The 17357-nt window shown below is 50.0% G+C and overlaps 6 protein-coding genes across 6 annotated transcripts; 1 reads left to right on the top strand and 5 right to left on the bottom strand.

Annotated features, from left to right (window-relative positions):
* Positions 1-609: 609 nt before the first annotated feature.
* VTN77DRAFT_249 (uncharacterized protein) lies at positions 610-1195 on the bottom strand (the record flags this gene model as incomplete). Its single annotated transcript, XM_069418334.1, has 3 exons — positions 610-711; positions 798-910; positions 1042-1195. 3 exons carry the CDS (start codon positions 1193-1195, stop codon positions 610-612), a joined length of 369 nt encoding a protein of 122 aa, XP_069282612.1.
* A 1897-nt stretch (positions 1196-3092) lies between these two features.
* Positions 3093-3799, bottom strand: VTN77DRAFT_248 (uncharacterized protein; the record flags this gene model as incomplete). Its single annotated transcript, XM_069418323.1, has 2 exons — positions 3093-3410; positions 3524-3799. The coding sequence occupies 2 exons, from the start codon at positions 3797-3799 to the stop codon at positions 3093-3095; spliced, it is 594 nt and encodes a 197-aa protein (XP_069282611.1).
* A 2988-nt stretch (positions 3800-6787) lies between these two features.
* VTN77DRAFT_247 (uncharacterized protein) lies at positions 6788-7825 on the bottom strand (the record flags this gene model as incomplete). Its single annotated transcript, XM_069418312.1, has 3 exons — positions 6788-7332; positions 7391-7600; positions 7666-7825. The coding sequence occupies 3 exons, from the start codon at positions 7823-7825 to the stop codon at positions 6788-6790; spliced, it is 915 nt and encodes a 304-aa protein (XP_069282610.1).
* Positions 7826-8500: 675 nt separating this feature from the next.
* Positions 8501-10645, top strand: VTN77DRAFT_246 (uncharacterized protein; the record flags this gene model as incomplete). Its single annotated transcript, XM_069418301.1, has 8 exons — positions 8501-8630; positions 8694-8774; positions 8829-9033; positions 9106-9722; positions 9776-9837; positions 9887-9990; positions 10039-10071; positions 10126-10645. 8 exons carry the CDS (start codon positions 8501-8503, stop codon positions 10643-10645), a joined length of 1752 nt encoding a protein of 583 aa, XP_069282609.1.
* A 1078-nt stretch (positions 10646-11723) lies between these two features.
* VTN77DRAFT_245 (uncharacterized protein) lies at positions 11724-13068 on the bottom strand (the record flags this gene model as incomplete). The annotated part of the gene is made up of 5 exons (XM_069418290.1): positions 11724-12308; positions 12370-12548; positions 12622-12708; positions 12794-12962; positions 13063-13068. 5 exons carry the CDS (start codon positions 13066-13068, stop codon positions 11724-11726), a joined length of 1026 nt encoding a protein of 341 aa, XP_069282608.1.
* Positions 13069-13541: 473 nt separating this feature from the next.
* VTN77DRAFT_244 (uncharacterized protein) lies at positions 13542-16928 on the bottom strand (the record flags this gene model as incomplete). Its single annotated transcript, XM_069418279.1, has 5 exons — positions 13542-13680; positions 13750-16534; positions 16589-16674; positions 16732-16820; positions 16923-16928. The coding sequence occupies 5 exons, from the start codon at positions 16926-16928 to the stop codon at positions 13542-13544; spliced, it is 3105 nt and encodes a 1034-aa protein (XP_069282607.1).
* Positions 16929-17357: the final 429 nt, after the last annotated feature.

Raw genomic sequence — 17357 nt, 5'->3', positions numbered from 1 at the left:
GACTTGTTTGTTGTTGACGGACGGGTACTCTTGATTCGAATCGTATCATGCAGATTAGATCATGCAAAGACAATATCATATCCATCATGGCGCTCCTTGATATCCCACATTGTTGTCTTATTTGTTGTGTTAAGTCAGGTCAGTTAATATGGTCTTATAATTTGATATTTCCTTTCGATTCCATCATATTGTATTATATTATTACTATTCCATCCATTCCAGCGATGATGGATGATGGATGGTATTATTAGGTACCTAAGTTGCTCGACACTCTCGACTGAATCGATTGATCGATTGATTGATCGACTGATTGATCGAGAATGGGGTGTAGGTAGGTGAGCTGATCATCGATCAATCAATCAATTCCATAATAGGGTGGCTGCCATCTAAACAGATAGATAGGTAGATAGGTAGGTAGAGAATATCCATTAATGTATGCACTGAACTGTACATTCAATTCAATTCATCCAGCCAAGATGGAGCCTAACCCAGAAGGCGAGAAAGGGAGAAAGGGCCAAAAAAAAAGGAAATAAAATAACAAATAGTATGGATATGACATGCCATCATTATCACAGGATTGAATTCATCGATCAGGTCGATCGAAATCAATCATCCAATCTGTTTGCTAGCATCAACCTGCTTAACCGCCTTCTTCTCCAACTCATTGAAATACTCCTGACTTGTATCCGTCTCGCCTCGATCGGCTTTGACCTGCAAAAAATAACAGCAATAGCAGTGGTTAGTACATAGTCAACCAGAACGGACAGGAATATGTATATGTGTGGATATGTATATACATTCGCCTCACTGTTACTAGCAAGCTCCTGCTTCCATTTCGCCTTGCCCTCTTTCACGCTGCGCAGGTTCTCTTCCTTCGAGGCTTCGTATTCTTTTTCTAGGTCGTCGCGGTCTGTTTGATGCTCTCATTAGCTATCGTTCTTTTCCATTCTATTTCATATTAAGGAATGGGATCTGTTCTGTTCTGTTCTATCGCGATAGGATATTCGAGAATAAAGGTTGACAGGAGAGGGAAAAACTCACTCCTATCACTCTCCTTCAACGACAACCGCGCAGATGAACTGTGGAATCCTGACGCAGAGACAGGACGGAGGGAACCGGTCATCATCAGTCCGGATCGGACGACAGGCGCGCGCGTAGCGGCGGCCGTTCGGAGGGAAGATGTGAACCCGAGCATGGTGATATCAGATGGCAGGTATATATCACGAAAAAAAAGGGGAGAGAGGAAAAAAATCGTATATATGCGGAAGGAAGCTCTTCTGATGGTTTCCGAGGAGCTGTTACTGTTAGCCGTTTACTAGTGTATCAGTCCAGGTTCAAGAAGAGAACCTATAGCGTAATAAATGGAAGATACAGAATCAGAGAGGTGCGTTCGAATGATCTATCACAGTAGGGACACTCATTTCATATCCACTGTGTCAAGCGATAGTCAAGCTGGGCACTCGCTCACCTTATGTATAATATAAAGCAACTGGTCTAGATGAACAAACACCACGATATATACCCGCCAGGGTCAATCAACTGAGGAGATGCTATCCTGTCGACTTGAGAAAGGACAGATAACAACATTTATCAAGATCAGAGGGCACAACTCCCCACAGAGTAACTGTCGTAATTTGTACAGCTGTAGCTGGTGCTTGTCAACCCGACCACACTGATTGGTCGAGAGGGTACATAGATGGTGATGACGTCACGGCGACGAAGTGCGTCTGTTGCTCACTGACCTTTGAGCAACCACCTCGATTTATTTATTTAATATTGACAGGATGTCAGAAAATACGAAAATAGATATATATATGATATGTCTGCTCATTATCCAAAGTGGATGCTGCCGACGCCATACCGCAAGCAAGAACGTCTACAGATGCCAACAACCCTGTCTTCCGTTTAATCTCGGTGACGTGAGAAGCAGTTGTTCAGAAGAAATAAGACAGCCAATTTTATGTCTCCCGGTCTAACACGATAATACAAACTGTCAGGCCAGAAGAGTTATCAACAAGAACGGAACGAGAGGATGCAGATACGAGTCCAACCATGCAATACAACGTCTCAGCACGTCGAAACGGATGAATACAGCTGGTATATTGATGAACAAGAAGCGATTTTAATATTCGGTATATGGCTCAACCCGAAACGGTGAACTCCACATTCCACACTTTCATAGAACCATTCAAACCGAATAACCACGTGACCGGTGGTCAGTAGCTCCCCCCAACCCCAACCGTTTTCACCAAAACCACAAGAAACAAAAAGGATATACGAAAATAGAAAACATGAATAGAAGACAAACGAGGGCCTGGTTCGTTGCCCAGATATCAAGACAAGATAAGACAACCCAGCAATGCAGACATGTATCGTTTCCGCCGTCTAGATCCCAAGCAAATCACAAGCAAAGCCATCCCGCCCCAGACGCACAACCCAGTGATTTAAAAGAGGATATTTCAAAACAACATCGTAGAAATTGACATCCCACACATATCAAGCCCAAATCGCCAAGAAAACCAAAGACGGGAACTCCAGACACAAGAGGCATGCGCTGTGGAAAGCAAAAGTCGCTGCGCTTTCTATACACCGTGGCAGCGAGTCATGCACCAGGCCGAAAAGATTTTTGGTATTTTCCCCCCCTGATCCGAAAAATAAAGACCAGAAAAAAAGATGATATCAAGTGTCCAAGAAGGTTAGATGCAAGAATCGATAACGCATGCGCCGTCGCTGACAAATCAAGGAAAGTTTTTCGTGTCGCACTGCAAGAACCATCGCCGGGGTCTAGAAAGAACAGAAAAAGGAGAAATTGTCGTCATCGAAGAACAATATGTACAGACACATTATTTTCATGGGTGTTCCTTTTCGAAGTTGTCGTATAAGAAAAAAACGTGCGAGGACTCGTCGAGACCGAGATTCAAACCGGAGATCGAGTGAGTCGTCGTGATTTAAAACCTGCCGGAAAAGGAAGAAAAAAAAATAACCCCCGGGATGATACAGATGGCGCAGGCGACAGCAGGAGAAACTTAACACAAGGCATGCCTATGGAAAGGAGACCGTTTGGCACTTGCACGACTCTGGACAAGCCGCAATCACCACCGACGCTGGCCATTCTGCATCATGCCGGGAGAGATTGAGGTGGGCGGGCTGGTCAGGGTCACGCCAGTCTGCGGGTTGACGATCGGAATGACTTTCCTTGCACGGGTAGCAGCCGGCTGCTGAAAGTTCATTTGATTAAAATTACTGTTGAAGGCGAAATTGTTGACGTATGAGGTGGTCGAGCCGGGAGAAAGAGAGATGGTTGGGGTGACTTGTTGCGCGGGTTGGATCTGGTGCTGAAGAGGAGACGAATCAGGAGATCCGCTGGACAGGGACGACCGATCCGAGGCGGATGAATGGATGGAGTGCAACTGCGAACAATCTGTCAGCATTGCCGTCTTGACGCCAACAAGTTACACCCATATCCCGTAGGGGTAGCTCTACGGGTGCGAGAACGCTGGGATTCAGGTTGGGATGAACGTACGTCGTCCTCTGTGAGCAGATTCGGGCAGAACTCGAGGTCGTCATCCAAATCAAACGATCGGCCCGCCTCAAAGCGCAGTCGGAACGCCGTCACCGTGGGAGCTTCAGCCAGTTCTCTCATGCTCTTGACACCGCGGAATTGCCGTTGAGCGTTTTGGGAAGCCATGCGAGGACCCCTCCGAGAGCGGCCGCCATGATGGTTGGTTGCTGGCAGGTGCGTGGTTGGCACCGCATGGTGCTGCTGTTGTTGCTGTTGCTGGTAGAAGTACGCCGACATGGTGATTTGTTGGTGGGGGAAAAAAAAAGATGTTCTTGATCAGATACAGTTACAGAACGAAGCGGAGGTTAGACCCAAAGTCATACAAAAGAGAAGAAGACAGTGAGCGGAAGAGGTTGGCAGAAGGTAAGAGGCGTTTGGAAAAAGGTATATATAACAAGAAGATACGGGTGAAAGAGAATGGAGGGAGAAGAAGAGAAGATCAAAGAGGAATTGTGGAAAATACAGTGGCAGTGACAGTGTTGAGGCGGGTTGTGCGGGATGGGAAAATAATCGATGGCGGGACGGAGAGGATAGAAGAGGCCGGGTTGGGGAGAAGAAGGAAAGAGAGCATGGTGAGGGAGCCCGACGGCGAGAGGCGACAGGCGACAGGGAGGGGCCCGTCCGTGGAGTGGGGATCGAAGCGCAAGGGCGGTACCGTTCTCCGATTCAGATTACAGGAAATCTCTTTGTGTCGGCGGGTTTTCACCGCAGAGCGGCTGTATTGTTACCGTCACAGCGTCCCATGGGTATGATTGCACGACCAATCAGCGACGGTACAGCCTGGCCGGGCGTGCAGCTGGACCAGTTGCGGTCGAGACACCAGCTTGCCACTAGTCAAGCTGAACGCACGGATGTCCAATGATCTTTGATCATGCTCCACATGCGGTGGAGTTTGGTATTGTCAGCACCCAATCCTGCTGCACTGAAGGAGCTGGCGGCGGCTGCTGGCGGAGGACATGACGTCGACCATCCGCGTGCAGCCAGTCGAGAAGTGGCTGCTGCGCTGGCACAGCACGGCTAGCCTGGCCCCCCAGAAATTAAGAATGGAATCTTTAGCAGCAAGCTCCTAACCAGGTACGTACTCCGTACACCACAAAACTCGTAGCCATATCCTCCGGACGGGATATTATATGCGAATATTTGACTTGCAGGTAATCAAACATCGGCAATGTTAGTGGGATTTCATACAGTCAAACTCCGAAGTCGAGCAGTAGACCTGCCGACTGCTGATGCCCGTTACTTTAGGCCTGCTGCATGCATGGTTTCAACCCGAAAGATCCTGGGCAGGTATTACTCCGTACAGCACCCTGTAGGTACTCCGTGTACCTGCGCCTGTGTTGATCTAATTTGCTGGCCGTACTCTTGTGTTTTGACAGTAAATTATTATTATTTACTCCATATAACTACTCTGGATGTACTGTACTTTGTATACTCCAAGGCAGGAACGAGTAGAAATCAGATAGCAAGATCGAACGGCACTGGAATGCTTGCAAAGGAGCAGTCGGGGTCTCGATCCCTTCCAATCACTTTGGTTATTTTTCTGCATTCCTCCGAGAGTCATCGTGTTTCCAAGTGTTGACGGTGGAGCAGCTGCAGCCAATGAGCGGAAGTCTGCCGGGTTTCTAACTTTCTACGGCCTTCGACGGCCACCTGCTCGTCCGTGTTTGGCAAGCGATCACCACACCTGCAGGCGGCAGCTGCTGCCCCGCCATCGTGCCTGGCCAGCAGGGCTTAGACCAGTCCCTGGCACTCGCTCACCCTTTTCCCAGAGAAGGAGGAGTCTGAAGGACGGCAGGATTGGCCGAGACCCTTGCCAGCTGACCTGGCAGAATCTGGAGATTCTCACGTCCAACACGGTTCGACCTGCCTCTCGTAATTATTAATCATACCCAGCCACCCCCTTCTCCACGAGGCTGGAGCTGTTGCTCGCAGCGGTCGAGGTGCTCCCTACAGAGTAATCCTCCACGATCACCAGGATCGTTTCGTACGGAGCATCTGGATCTATCACGATATGTTAGAGGACAATGCATTGGTTGGGTCACATCCCCCCGCTGCCTACTGCAAGGAATTGAAACCAAGCCGCTCCACTCAGGCACCCAGTTAGGCAGGCACGGAGCACCGTCATCTCGATGAGTCGATATCCACCCAAATCGCTCCGTATAGGATCGCATGCATCTTTAACAAGGCAAAAAAAAAACGAATTCCAGGATCTAAGGGCATAATTTGACTGACATGCATAGGTGTCTGGGCTAATGTGTCTCACGCGGTCTGCGGAATTTTTTTCTCCTGGATCACCGCCAGAACCGAGCTTCCCGTCCCGGCCCCCAGGCGCCTTGCCTCCAAGTTGGAAGTTTATGTAGGTCTGCTGAGGGATTGGATTGGATTAGGAGCTTTCGTCACCGCTCTTTCAAGATCAGGATCATGATCAAGCCATCAGACGCACAAAGACGATTGAATTGGATGTCGATATGACTGACTGACTCGTTGGAGGTGATCCTACGGAGTAGTCCGTACATATGATACAGATGAGACGGTATATGGGCAGGCTTACTGGCGATCCAATATATGGCCATACTAGACAATCCGTGCTTACTCTCATCCATACCCTACTTGTAAGTTGTACGGACTATGGAATACCGCTTCTAGCCTGAGCGTTGATATGATCTTCGATCGATCGATTGATCCACGCTTTGGAGAGTTGATAGACCCACCGTTCATCGTCTGTAGTCTGTGCTGTGGGACATACAATAACATACATTAAGTAATGTATGTGTACTCTGTACTGTACATTCCAAAAGGACTTGAAAATAATAACGTGGTGCCGCTGGTGGGCCGTTGGGCATGCCTTGCAGTCCGATGACATAGCGTCACTACCAGTAGCATGGCAGACGAGTCCTGCTCATCACGCTCGCGTATCTGCAGAACTACAAGAATTTACACTACACAATGCACATGATATTAATGGGTGCCATGATGATGTCTCCTCAGAGATTGCTTGCCTTTTTGCCTTTTTTATATGATAAAATGCTCGTATATACAGGTCTATAGTTCAATGATTCGGATGTGGATCAAAACAATAACCTGACCTGCTTAGGTACCGGCTTGGATGGATTATATATCTTCATCTCTCTGAGTAGAAGCTCACCTTTTCACATTCGTATCTCTCTCTCTTATTGTTTTCCCCTTCGGCTGCCCCTAATGTTCTTCTTGCTGTAGAACGACTACTCATTTATCCAAATTCTTGCTCTTCACCATCCTCCCAATGAGTTCCTTGCAGTGTTTCTCGCTGTACTGCTCCCACACCTCGTACAGTGACACCAACTCCTGAGTGCACTCGATGACCGCTTTGATATCGACCTCACTCTCCGCCAGCCAATTGATGATCTTCTGGATCCTCGGGGTCTGTGTTGCCCCGTTCTTGTCGCCCCCCAACGCCGCAAAAGCACTCGCGACACCGCCCTCCCGGAGTGCACCGGCAAACGCCGGTGGCCCCGTGCCGTGGAAGTTGGTCTGACTGGGCTTAAAAACTACGGCGATGAGGATCGCCATCACCGCAATGACATGCGGCGGATACAAGAGTGGCAGATCGGTGAGGTAGTGGTCGTTGATGACAGACCACGCAAGCGCCACTTCGTCCGAGGTCAGCCCCAATTCTGGCTGCAGCTCCGAGAGAGTCCGGTAAGGATGATGGACAATCAGCTGGGAGCTCATTTCCGAGATCAGAGAAAATTCACACTCGCCCAGTTTGGAAACCTCATTGGTGATGAAGTCTGCTCCCGTGTATTAGCCATAAAAAGCACTAGTAAAACTGGATGCGCGTTGCCATACCGGGCCAGAGGCCTCGTGCCTCGCTGACGACGAATCGTATATGCTGAGGGCACTCTTCCATCTTGCAGGCAAGATAAAAAGCCGTGGTGAGAACAAGATACGGATTGGTTTGCCGTAGTTCGACCTTGGTGTAAAATCGCTTCACGTAGACCTGGGCCGTGGCCAGTGCCTGTTGTCGGGTCGACATTCGTTTGCCCAGCTTTGTCAGTTCTGTCGGAGCCAGTTAGCGGTGGCCAAGTCATTGCGATTCATCAGACGCAGGGGAGAGAGCTGACGTTGGTTGAAATAGATGTTGAGCAGCCTCAAATCCGGCAGGGGAAATTGCTGATAGGCCAGCTTGTCTCTCTCCATGAGATTCTCTCGGATCTCTGCCAGCCGTTCCCTTGTGAACAGCCAGTATCGCCGTTGAGTCGACGCCCAGAAGTTGGCTGCCATGTTGGTGATTTGTCGCTGCAGAAAAGACTGGAGCTTCACATCATAGAGGGCGTGTCGATGAGATGATGCATTGGTAGAGACAGAGTCCTGTTCTAGAGGACATTGATATGTAGCGGAATATATATATATTCTTTCCGATCCGCGTCTGGATCAAGCGATGGCGAAGAGGATCTCATACACCATCAAAGAAAAAAAAAAGAAGAACAAATCCCCCGTAGAAAACAGGAAAATAATCTCCCAAAGTAGCATCCACAGGGTTGCAGGTTTGTCGAGATGTATCAAACTGATAAGGACACGCGGATTGATTGCTGACCGGCGGGAGTCAGGAGACCTCCCCAAACAGGAAAGGTAGGGCTGCAACCCTCGGTCCTTTTTTCTGGGTTCTCCGTGCCGGCCCGACGAAATGGCGTAAGAGCGAGAGATGCCGAAGGAGATCTACCCTAGGGAATTGCAACTCCGCATTGCAGCATTCCCCAACCATTCATGCATGTCATTGATTATCTTGCAACTTCTCGACACTGCCTGATGCACAATTCCACTACTACGGCCATTCTCTCCCAGTCCCAACGGAGGTGTCTCTTCCAACGCAAATCCCTACCCACCTCCTCCGTCCTCAGAAAAAAAGCAAAAGCAAAAGAATGATCGCCGCCCGATAACAATTTTCCTGCGTTCGAGATGGGACCCCGCGAGTCCCCCGCTGAACGTGACCGCAGGGTCGATAAGCTGTGGGAGGTCTTGGATGCTCGTGGGGAAGGCCAGGTGGATTTCAATGGCCTGAAGAAGGGGCTGAAAAAGATGGACCATCGTGAGCAGCACGCCTCTCGTGCCCCTCTCCCTGTCCGCTGACATGACCATTTTTTGTTTTCAGCCCTAAAAAACGCCGACCCGATGCTCCAAAATGTATTCCAAGCGGTAGATACCAATGGCGATGGACGGATACAATACGGCGGTAAGTTAGAGAGACGTCTTCTGATTTCCGTCCTCAAGCCTAATCCATTGTCAGAATTCCGTCGGTTTGTCGACCACGCCGATAAGGCATTGTGGGCGCTCTTCGAGTCGATTGACCATAACCATAACGGGGAAATCGATAAAAACGAGCTGAAGGAGGCATTTGCCCGTGCTGGAGTCACTGTTTCGAATGCCACGCTCGACGAATTCTTCAGGACGATGGCGAACAATGACGGGGTGATCAGCTACAGTGAATGGAGGTATGACATCGGACTCTCTCTCAATGGGGGCCTATTGAATGACCCCGTGGCCGACTGACCAATGCTCCGAAGGGATTTTCTGCTCTTCCTGCCCGCGGACTCGCCCAATCTGCGTACCGTCCTCTCATACTACTCGGCCACGGGAAATCTAAACCCGGAAGGAGATGTCGATATCAATGAAACTCTGCAGGGTTTAGGTACAGGCGTCCCGCTTCTTATCAATCTTCTCCTGGCCGTAAGGAGCTTTCTCTACAATCTGTTCCAAGTCCCCGTCTGGAGAGCCACGACTGCTGCTCTGGCACATCCTGGCGGGGCGTCGAATGTTGAACCAGCCTCTGAAATCGATTTGGTTTCGTTTGATGGTGACATCGAGCTGGAGTGGCTTCCTCTCCCCCGGACTGTAGCCATCTGGATGTCGTTCCGCTATTATGGACAGAAGTTGACGGAAAACACCCCTCACTTAGGTTACTTCCTTGCTGGTGGGATTGCCGGCGCCGTCTCTCGGACAGCCACCGCGCCCCTAGACCGTCTGAAAGTCTATCTCATCGCCCAGACTGGTGTCAGGAACAAGGCTGTCCATGCGGCTAAGGAGGGAGCCCCGCTGCAAGCCATTCGAGGGGGGTTTAGAACGCTCGTGGAGGCCACCAAGGAGTTGTGGCGAGCTGGTGGGATTCGAAGTCTTTTTGCAGGTTTGTGAAGCGTCAGATACTGAGACAAAGATCAAGCTGATAATCCGTCTTAGGAAATGGGTTGAACGTCGTGAAGATCATGCCCGAGTCCGCGATCAAATTTGGCGCGTACGAGGTAGGACACATTGTGGCTTCTGTTGAAACGCTCTTTCTGATGACTATAGGCTTCAAAACGTGCTTTTGCTCGACTTGAAGGACACAATGATTCGAAGCAGCTTCGACCGACGTCACAGTTCTTGTCCGGCGGGCTTGGTGGCATGGTATCACAGTATGTTATTCTTCCTCTATCTCAATTAATTGGCTGACGAGTCGCCAGGTGTTTTGTGTATCCTCTCGACACCCTCAAATTGTAAGTCGTGGTCTTTCCCCTGCTATAATGAGTTAATTGCTCACATGATACCAGTCGAATGCAGTGTGAGACAGTCGAAGGAGGCCTCAAAGGCAACCAGCTTATTGCCGCTACGGCCAAGAAGATGTGGCAGACCAACGGCATATTTACTTTCTTCCGGGGCCTGCCGCTCGGCCTGGTTGGCGTGTTCCCTTATGCTGCGATCGACCTTTCGACGTTCGAATATCTGAAGTCCAAGCTTCTCGCCCGCAAGGCTCGGGCGAGCCGATGCCATGAGGATGACGTGCCTCTGAGCAACTTCACGACAGGAGCTATTGGTGCATTCAGTGGTGCTCTGAGCGCCTCCGTCGTCTATCCACTGAATGTCCTGCGGACGCGAATGCAAGCCCAAGGCACCATCCTGCATCCACCCACATATGATGGCATTGTCGACGTGGCACGCAAGACCATCCGCGCAGAAGGCGTGCGTGGGTTCTACAAGGGACTCACACCGAATTTGCTGAAAGTCGCCCCAGCCGTATCCATTAGCTACGTGGTCTACGAAAATGCCAAAAGGGCACTCGGATTGAAATGAACAGTTGATACTCATTTCGTCTGATACTTATTTCGTCCCTTGTACTGTACCTCACTTTTGAAGACCGCTATTTTTGAAGGTTGCAAACAGGTATCAACCTGCGCAATCCCAGCCTAAATTTGGTTGGTGATCTGATCTATTTTCTGGTTAGCCACATCGCATCAATCAGCGGAGTCAGCGTCAGCAGCCTTTCCCATTTGCTTTCATTGTTCTATTCTGTTCGAAGAATACGGTTTTGCTGGTTTTTTTTCCAATAAAAGATACCCCATACCAGAAAAAGACCGTTTTCAGGGAAACGTCACCGTTGTCATTTTTGCCATTGATTATTATTATGCTTGTGTCCATATCCCTGACCTATTTTTTTTTTTTTGTTCTGTTCTGTTCTCAACCTGTACTGTACCTTTGTACCTGAAATTCTTTTTCTGTTCTACTATCATCCATTGTCTGCTTGCTTACTTGATTGTTTGTTATTCTGTTGTTATTATTTTCTCTCCATCATACATGCAACGGAGAGATCTGTACCATTTTTTGTCGCTATTGCTGTTTTTTCGCTGTTCCTGCATCACTGCACATTACATACATATTACCTACATACATGGCATGCATGGCAGAGGCGTCTTTTTTTTTTTTTTGGTATTGTGTGTGCCTGTGAAGGATGAATCGAATCCAATCGAATCGATGGGTGGTGAATCGTGGAATTGATGGATAGATCCAGCATGTGGAGTTTTTGAATTTTTGGACAGATGATGAATAACTAAACTAAACTAGTTAACTTACTGGAAATACTAACTACGTTTTGTTTGATAGCTAGGTACCTACCTGGATAGATAGATAGATACATGGCAATTGTGATATTAGATTTCTAGTACTGTCTACTACTGTCTTATCTAGATATCTTTCCGTGCGATGAAGAAGATGACTTCTTTTTTTTTTTTCAAATTCCCATCTACTTTGCTTGTTGGCGATGTAAACTGGTACAATAAAAGATACATAAATTTCTCGAACCTTGTAACAATTACTGGACAAATTATATATACTATTCAACAACCTAAACCCAGCTAAATCAACAATTCCATTCTTATTTCCTGGCAGCCACAGCATTGACCTCTTCATCCTTAGGCAAAATATCCGGCACCGGCCCAACAGGCGTGATCGAAAAAGGATTGATCTGCTTATGGCTCTTGGTGTAGTGCTTCTTGATATGCTCGAACTGCGTCGTGTCGTGGAAGGCCGGAATGTCCCAGTAGAGGTGACGCAGCCAGCGATGGATGGCCGGATACCCGGAGCGGATATCGCGGAGGTTCGTCTTGAAGTGCTGCACATACACGACGTCGAAGCGGACGATGGTCGTGTACAGCCTGATATCCGCCTCCGTGATGCTGGAGCCGAAGTAGTACAGCTGGTTGTCGTTGGCCTGTCGCGCGGCGAGATGCGCCTCGATCCGGTCCAGCGCGGCGAAGAGCGCGTGCACCGCCCGCTCGTAGGCTTCCTGCGTCGTGGCAAAGCCCGATTTGTACACCCCGTTGTTGACCGCGTCGTAGGTCCATTCGTTGGTCGCTTCGATTTCTTTGCGCAGGTGTTCCGGGAAGAGGTCCACCTGGCGGTATTTCTCCGGGAGGAGGTCGTCGAATTCGTAGTAGAACATGCGGATGATTTCGGAGCTCTACAGATATATTCCTCTATATCAGCGGGACGATCATAGTTGACGTTGTCATTTCACTGACCTCATTGCTGACGATCCGATGCGTCTTCGTATCGTACAGCGTCGGCACCGTGAAGCGCCCCTTGTACTCCGGATCGACGAAGAAGTAGATGTCGCGGAGATGGGTGAAGGTCGGATGCACCGGATCAGGCCTGACGTCCTCTCCGGGGAGTTGCTCATCAGGCGTGACGAATCGCCAGCCTGGATACAACCAGCGAATTCAGCAAGGACTTCACTTCTAAAGGATCGCAGTGCAGAAGTGGAATCCACTAACCCTTCTCTTCCATATGCCAATGCACACACGTGACGGGGATAATATCCTCCAAACCCTTGAGCTTCCGCGTGATCAACGTTCGGTGTGCTGTGTTAGAATCCCGTATTAGCTAGCTGAATATACGCCTACTATCCCAAGTCATATGAAAAGACGATGTGTCTGACTGACTTACCCCACGGACACGCATACGACACATAAAGATGATACCTTCCCTTCTCCGGAGGAAACTCCGCGCCAGGCTCTCTAGAGATCCAGTTCCGGAACACGGACTGGCCGCGCTTGAACTCGCCCGACTTGTCATTCGGATGCACCCAGTCGGTGATTTTCTGGTCGTTGCCGGTCTGCTATGGAAGTCCACAATGACATTGGTCCACAGTTCTACAAAAAAAAAATCAAACATATAAAAAAAAACAATGGCGCTACTGCATGTACTGTACGCACCGACATGGTTTTGGTTTTTGCAGCGAGGATTATCGCGGGGTAGGTAGTTGTAATTCTCTGGGACCTTGATAAATGACCAAAAACCGACTTCGATCGAAGTAAGGCTAAAGACATGGAATTGATCAAAGATCAATAGCAAGATAGAATATAGTAAGTAAATCATGAGCTGGTGCTCTCTTTTAATAGAACTCTGGCCCAGACGCGGGGACCGATGACGTCGCTGATTGGCGACGTCCGTGCTTACCGCGGATTATCAAAACTGCGGGGTGTCAAATCAGGCCAGCACAGGATATTCCAAATCTACTAATTCATAAACGATCCAACATTGCCTCCTTCATTAGGTATTTATTCTACATAGCTCCATCACCGCCAGATAAAAGCGACAAGCGACAATCGTAAGGATTCTATGTCTCACTTATACGGAGTAGATCGTGCCCGATCCAGGCATCCAATATCTTCCGCCATGTCAGTACACTGGCTTACTTCCTCAGCTTCACCATCACGTATGGAATCTCCACGTCTTCCTCCGTCTGGTCCTCCGCAGTGACCTCGAAGATTACGTTCTTCTGATGCTCCGGGATCGGCTTCTTACTGATGTGCTCGACCAGCTGGCTCATCCTGTAGCATTGTCAGCAAGACTCTCAGGAATAAAGAAAAGAATATATGTCAGGGATAGACTGGACATACCGCAAAGGCAACCGATCCTTAAGCTTCGACGGCGGGTAGAAGCTGGCATACAGCAAGCTGACTCCCGAACTGACCATGGTCACCTCCAGGCCGAGATCGGAGAAGTACTTCAGGAAGTCCTGCAGCGGGATGTCATCCACCTCGAAGCGATCCCACAGCTTGTCAATCGTCACCTCGCCCTTCTTGCCAAGATACTTGCCCTTGGGACTAGCAATGGGCTCGCTGAAGCCGAAGAACGGCAACGCCAGATTGACGAAACCGTTCTTGTACTTCTCAATGTTCTTCTTGCCGTCGACGATCTTGTACAGTTCAAGAATGACGAGACCAGTGACAAGAGCCGTCGTGGTCGCAATGGCCGGGATAATCTTGCCGGCAATGAATTTGGTCTTGTGCCGATCGGCCTGCGGAATGTCGTAGTTCTCCGCGCGCAGGTTGCTGGCCGCCGTGATGAAGTCAATGTGGAAGTTAGTGTCGTCGTCCTTCTCAAACTCTACAGGGTTCAGACGGAAACCGGCCAAGGATTTCGGTGAAGGCAGAGACGCCACGAGGCGCTGGATTTCCTCGTTGTCATCGAAAGACGTCCCCGATGGCTGAGCGTTTGGATCAGGCTCGTTTTCATCCGCCTGAATCTTGACGTTGGCACTCGGGGTAAACTCGGGAATGATCATGTTGTCGACCACTTTCCGATAGTACTCCTTGTCCAGGGTAGGCGCTTTGATTCCGTAGTTGTAAGCGTGGAGATTGGCCGCGGCGATGATAAATCCTAGGTGAGTCGGGTTCGAGCTATCGAATTTGAGAGGCGTAGGCGCCCGCTTGGGACCAGACCAGAAAGGTTGGCCAGTAGAGGTCTTGGAATCACGGGGGAAGTTGTACAGGAGCTGCTGAATCGCATTGTTGAACTGGGCCTCGAACTGGTTGCGAGCCCACACGATACAGTCGTCGAAGCTGAGCGGCTTGTCGGTCACGAGGAAATCCCGAAGGTGTTCCAGAGTCTGTTTCTCATTGCCAGCCTGCTTGAGTGTCTGCTCAATGTAGTTGGGCTGGGAGAGATACATATTGACGGCTTCCGGGGGACCAACGAAGTACGTCTGGAACAGATCTCGTGCCCAGGCAATGGTGTGCTCGATGCGGTTGGGGAAGCTCTTCAAGGTACACATAGGGAAGGACTTCTCCGGAGGATCCTGAGAGCTCGAGTACGACTCCGTCACGTAAGGCAGGATGACCTGCGTGTTGCCCTTGGTACCTAACGTTCCACTCTCCAGCAATGGCTTCCGGAAGAAGACACAGCGCCGGTCAACATAGGTTCTCGCATCAACGTTGTCCAGAGCGTTCGTCACCACATCAAGCTCTTCCCAGAATTTCTCGTTGAAGATATCCTCCGTATCCGGTCCAACCCGATCCCGGAGGGTGACGATCTTTCCGTTCAGCTCTGGGTTCATGGCCTGGACCGCAGCAGAGGCGCAGTCACTCTTGAGCTTGCCAACATCCTTGCTGCGGAAAAGGAACTGCCGGTTGAGATTGCTCTTCTCAATCTGGTCCATGTCGGTTACGCGGATCTTACCCTTGGGTCCAGTTCCGAGACCGATCATGGCCCAGTTCTTCAGCATCTCACAGCCGATGGCTCCCGCGCCAACCAGGAATTGATTGACGTTGGCGATCTTCTCCTGGAAGTCCTTTCCAAAGACCGCAATCTGACCGTCATAACGAGTGCCAAGGGGCTTGCAGGTCTCCTCCGAACGAGTAACAGACTCCGGCAACGACTCGAGCGAGTCGAAGTAGAGCCATTGAACGACGGGGTTAAACTTCCCAGAAACGCTCTTCAGGACTTCCTGAGCCGCCAGACCACCAAAGAATGCGGCCAGGGGGTTGAGATCTCCCCGAGCCTGGTAGCTGAGCTCCTTGATGAGTTTATCATCCAGCTCAACTTTCTCCTCGCCTTGTGCGGCAAGATCCTTGGCAATCTTGAGAACCTCCTCGGCATCAGCCTCATGGTGAGGGCGAGGGAATTGTCCATCGTGAGCCTCGGCAAAGTGATGAAGAGCCTGGACGCCAATGTGCAGTTGCCGAGGTCGGTCGAACTTGGCAAAGTCGGATACCAAGAACTCAGGTTTCTTGAGCTGCTTCCGGAGCGGCTGGAAATCAATGAACTTGGGCATCTTCACCTGGTGGAAAAGACCACCCCCTTGGTACTTGCCTAGACCAGAGACATCCCCAATCGAGAACGTGTAAGGGCCTTTGACCGTCACCTTGCGAGGGTCGCTGTTGTTGAGTCCCTCCATGCCTTTGACCTCCGTGAAAGTGACGTAGTCGCCATCTTCCAAGCCGTGTCTGCTCTCATCCAAGGCGGACACCAGGCCAGTCTCGTCGATATCCGCAACGATGCCGCTGACCGGCTCCTCGCCTGTCGTGTCGCCAACCGTAAAGTTCTTTCCAAAATCATTGAAGAGGTATCCAAAAAGACCAAAGGTGTCTGTAATGACGATATAGATTCCATTCTCGTGACAGTAGTCTGCGATCACGAGTTGATCCTTCAGCGGCGTGTTGGTGAGGACGACCACTTGGAATCGCTTCAGCCGAGAAAGATCTGCAGTCAGACTGTCGTGTTCGAAAACGGTGACGGGTACATATGAGTTCAGCTCTGCGACCCGGGGAGCCGTCACATCTGCGCGGCGCTTGCCCACGTCCTGTGGCTGGAGGAAGAATTGCGAAGAGAGATCGGAGATGGCGACAGGAGCGGGGTCAAACAGAGTGAGCGACTTGACGCCGGCGAGGGCAATGTTTTTGGCTGGAAAAGTGTTAGGTTGTCAAACCACGGTATCAAGCAGCTGGCAGTACTCACCAATCTCAACACCCAGGCCTTTCAGTCCGACGACCAGGACGTTGGACGAGCCCATGCGCTTCATGGCCTCATGTCCGAGGACATAGCTAAAGAGAAGTCAGTCACTGACATTTTCATGGGTGTAGTAGTAGGGAAGAACGTACAGTTGGCGACTGTATAGCGATTCATCGATCTCTCCTTGCTTAATCAACTCCACAGTTTCCTGTGGGTTGTCAAGTTGCATCTTGCCGTCCTAGTAAAGAGTTAGTTCCGTAGACTGGCTGAAGGGGGTCTTTTTACAGGGTGCTCTGGGAAGAGAAATGGAAGATTGCTCAATCTATTAGGAATCACATACAGTCATGATCTTCTTCTCTGGCCGAACTACTAAGTCCCCGGAGGCCTTGCGCTTTCCCGGCTTCGCAGTTTCACGAATATCAGCGTGGGAGTGAATGGTGAAGAACTGCGAATGAAAGTCTTGCTTGTCGCAAGACTTTCTGATACAGCGTTGGCGGTCTCTGGAGCTCGTTTCGTTAGAACCCGAGAGAGGGGGATGGAATGGTCTAGTTCAACTGCTGAGTAAACAGCGATCGCGCGAGAAAGGCAAGTTGGTCGACCGGAGGGGCGTCAACCACTTGATGCACAGATAGTAGAAATCAGAGAAAGAAAGATTTGATGGAGAAACAACAGGACAGGTCAGGTATATGAGGCCGTGACAGAGAGCGAGAGGAGAGGGACGTCGAGTGGCTGTCTGGCTGTCGACCTCTACGTAAGAGAGGGACACACTCTATGC

This window comes from Rasamsonia byssochlamydoides, assembly GCF_041956645.1.
Source record: "Rasamsonia byssochlamydoides strain NRRL 3658 unplaced genomic scaffold VTN77scaffold_1, whole genome shotgun sequence".
In the NCBI taxonomy this organism is placed as follows: Eukaryota; Fungi; Ascomycota; class Eurotiomycetes; order Eurotiales; family Trichocomaceae; genus Rasamsonia; species Rasamsonia byssochlamydoides.
Note: the sequence above shows the minus strand (reverse complement) of the source record. Positions and strands in the feature narration are given on the sequence as shown.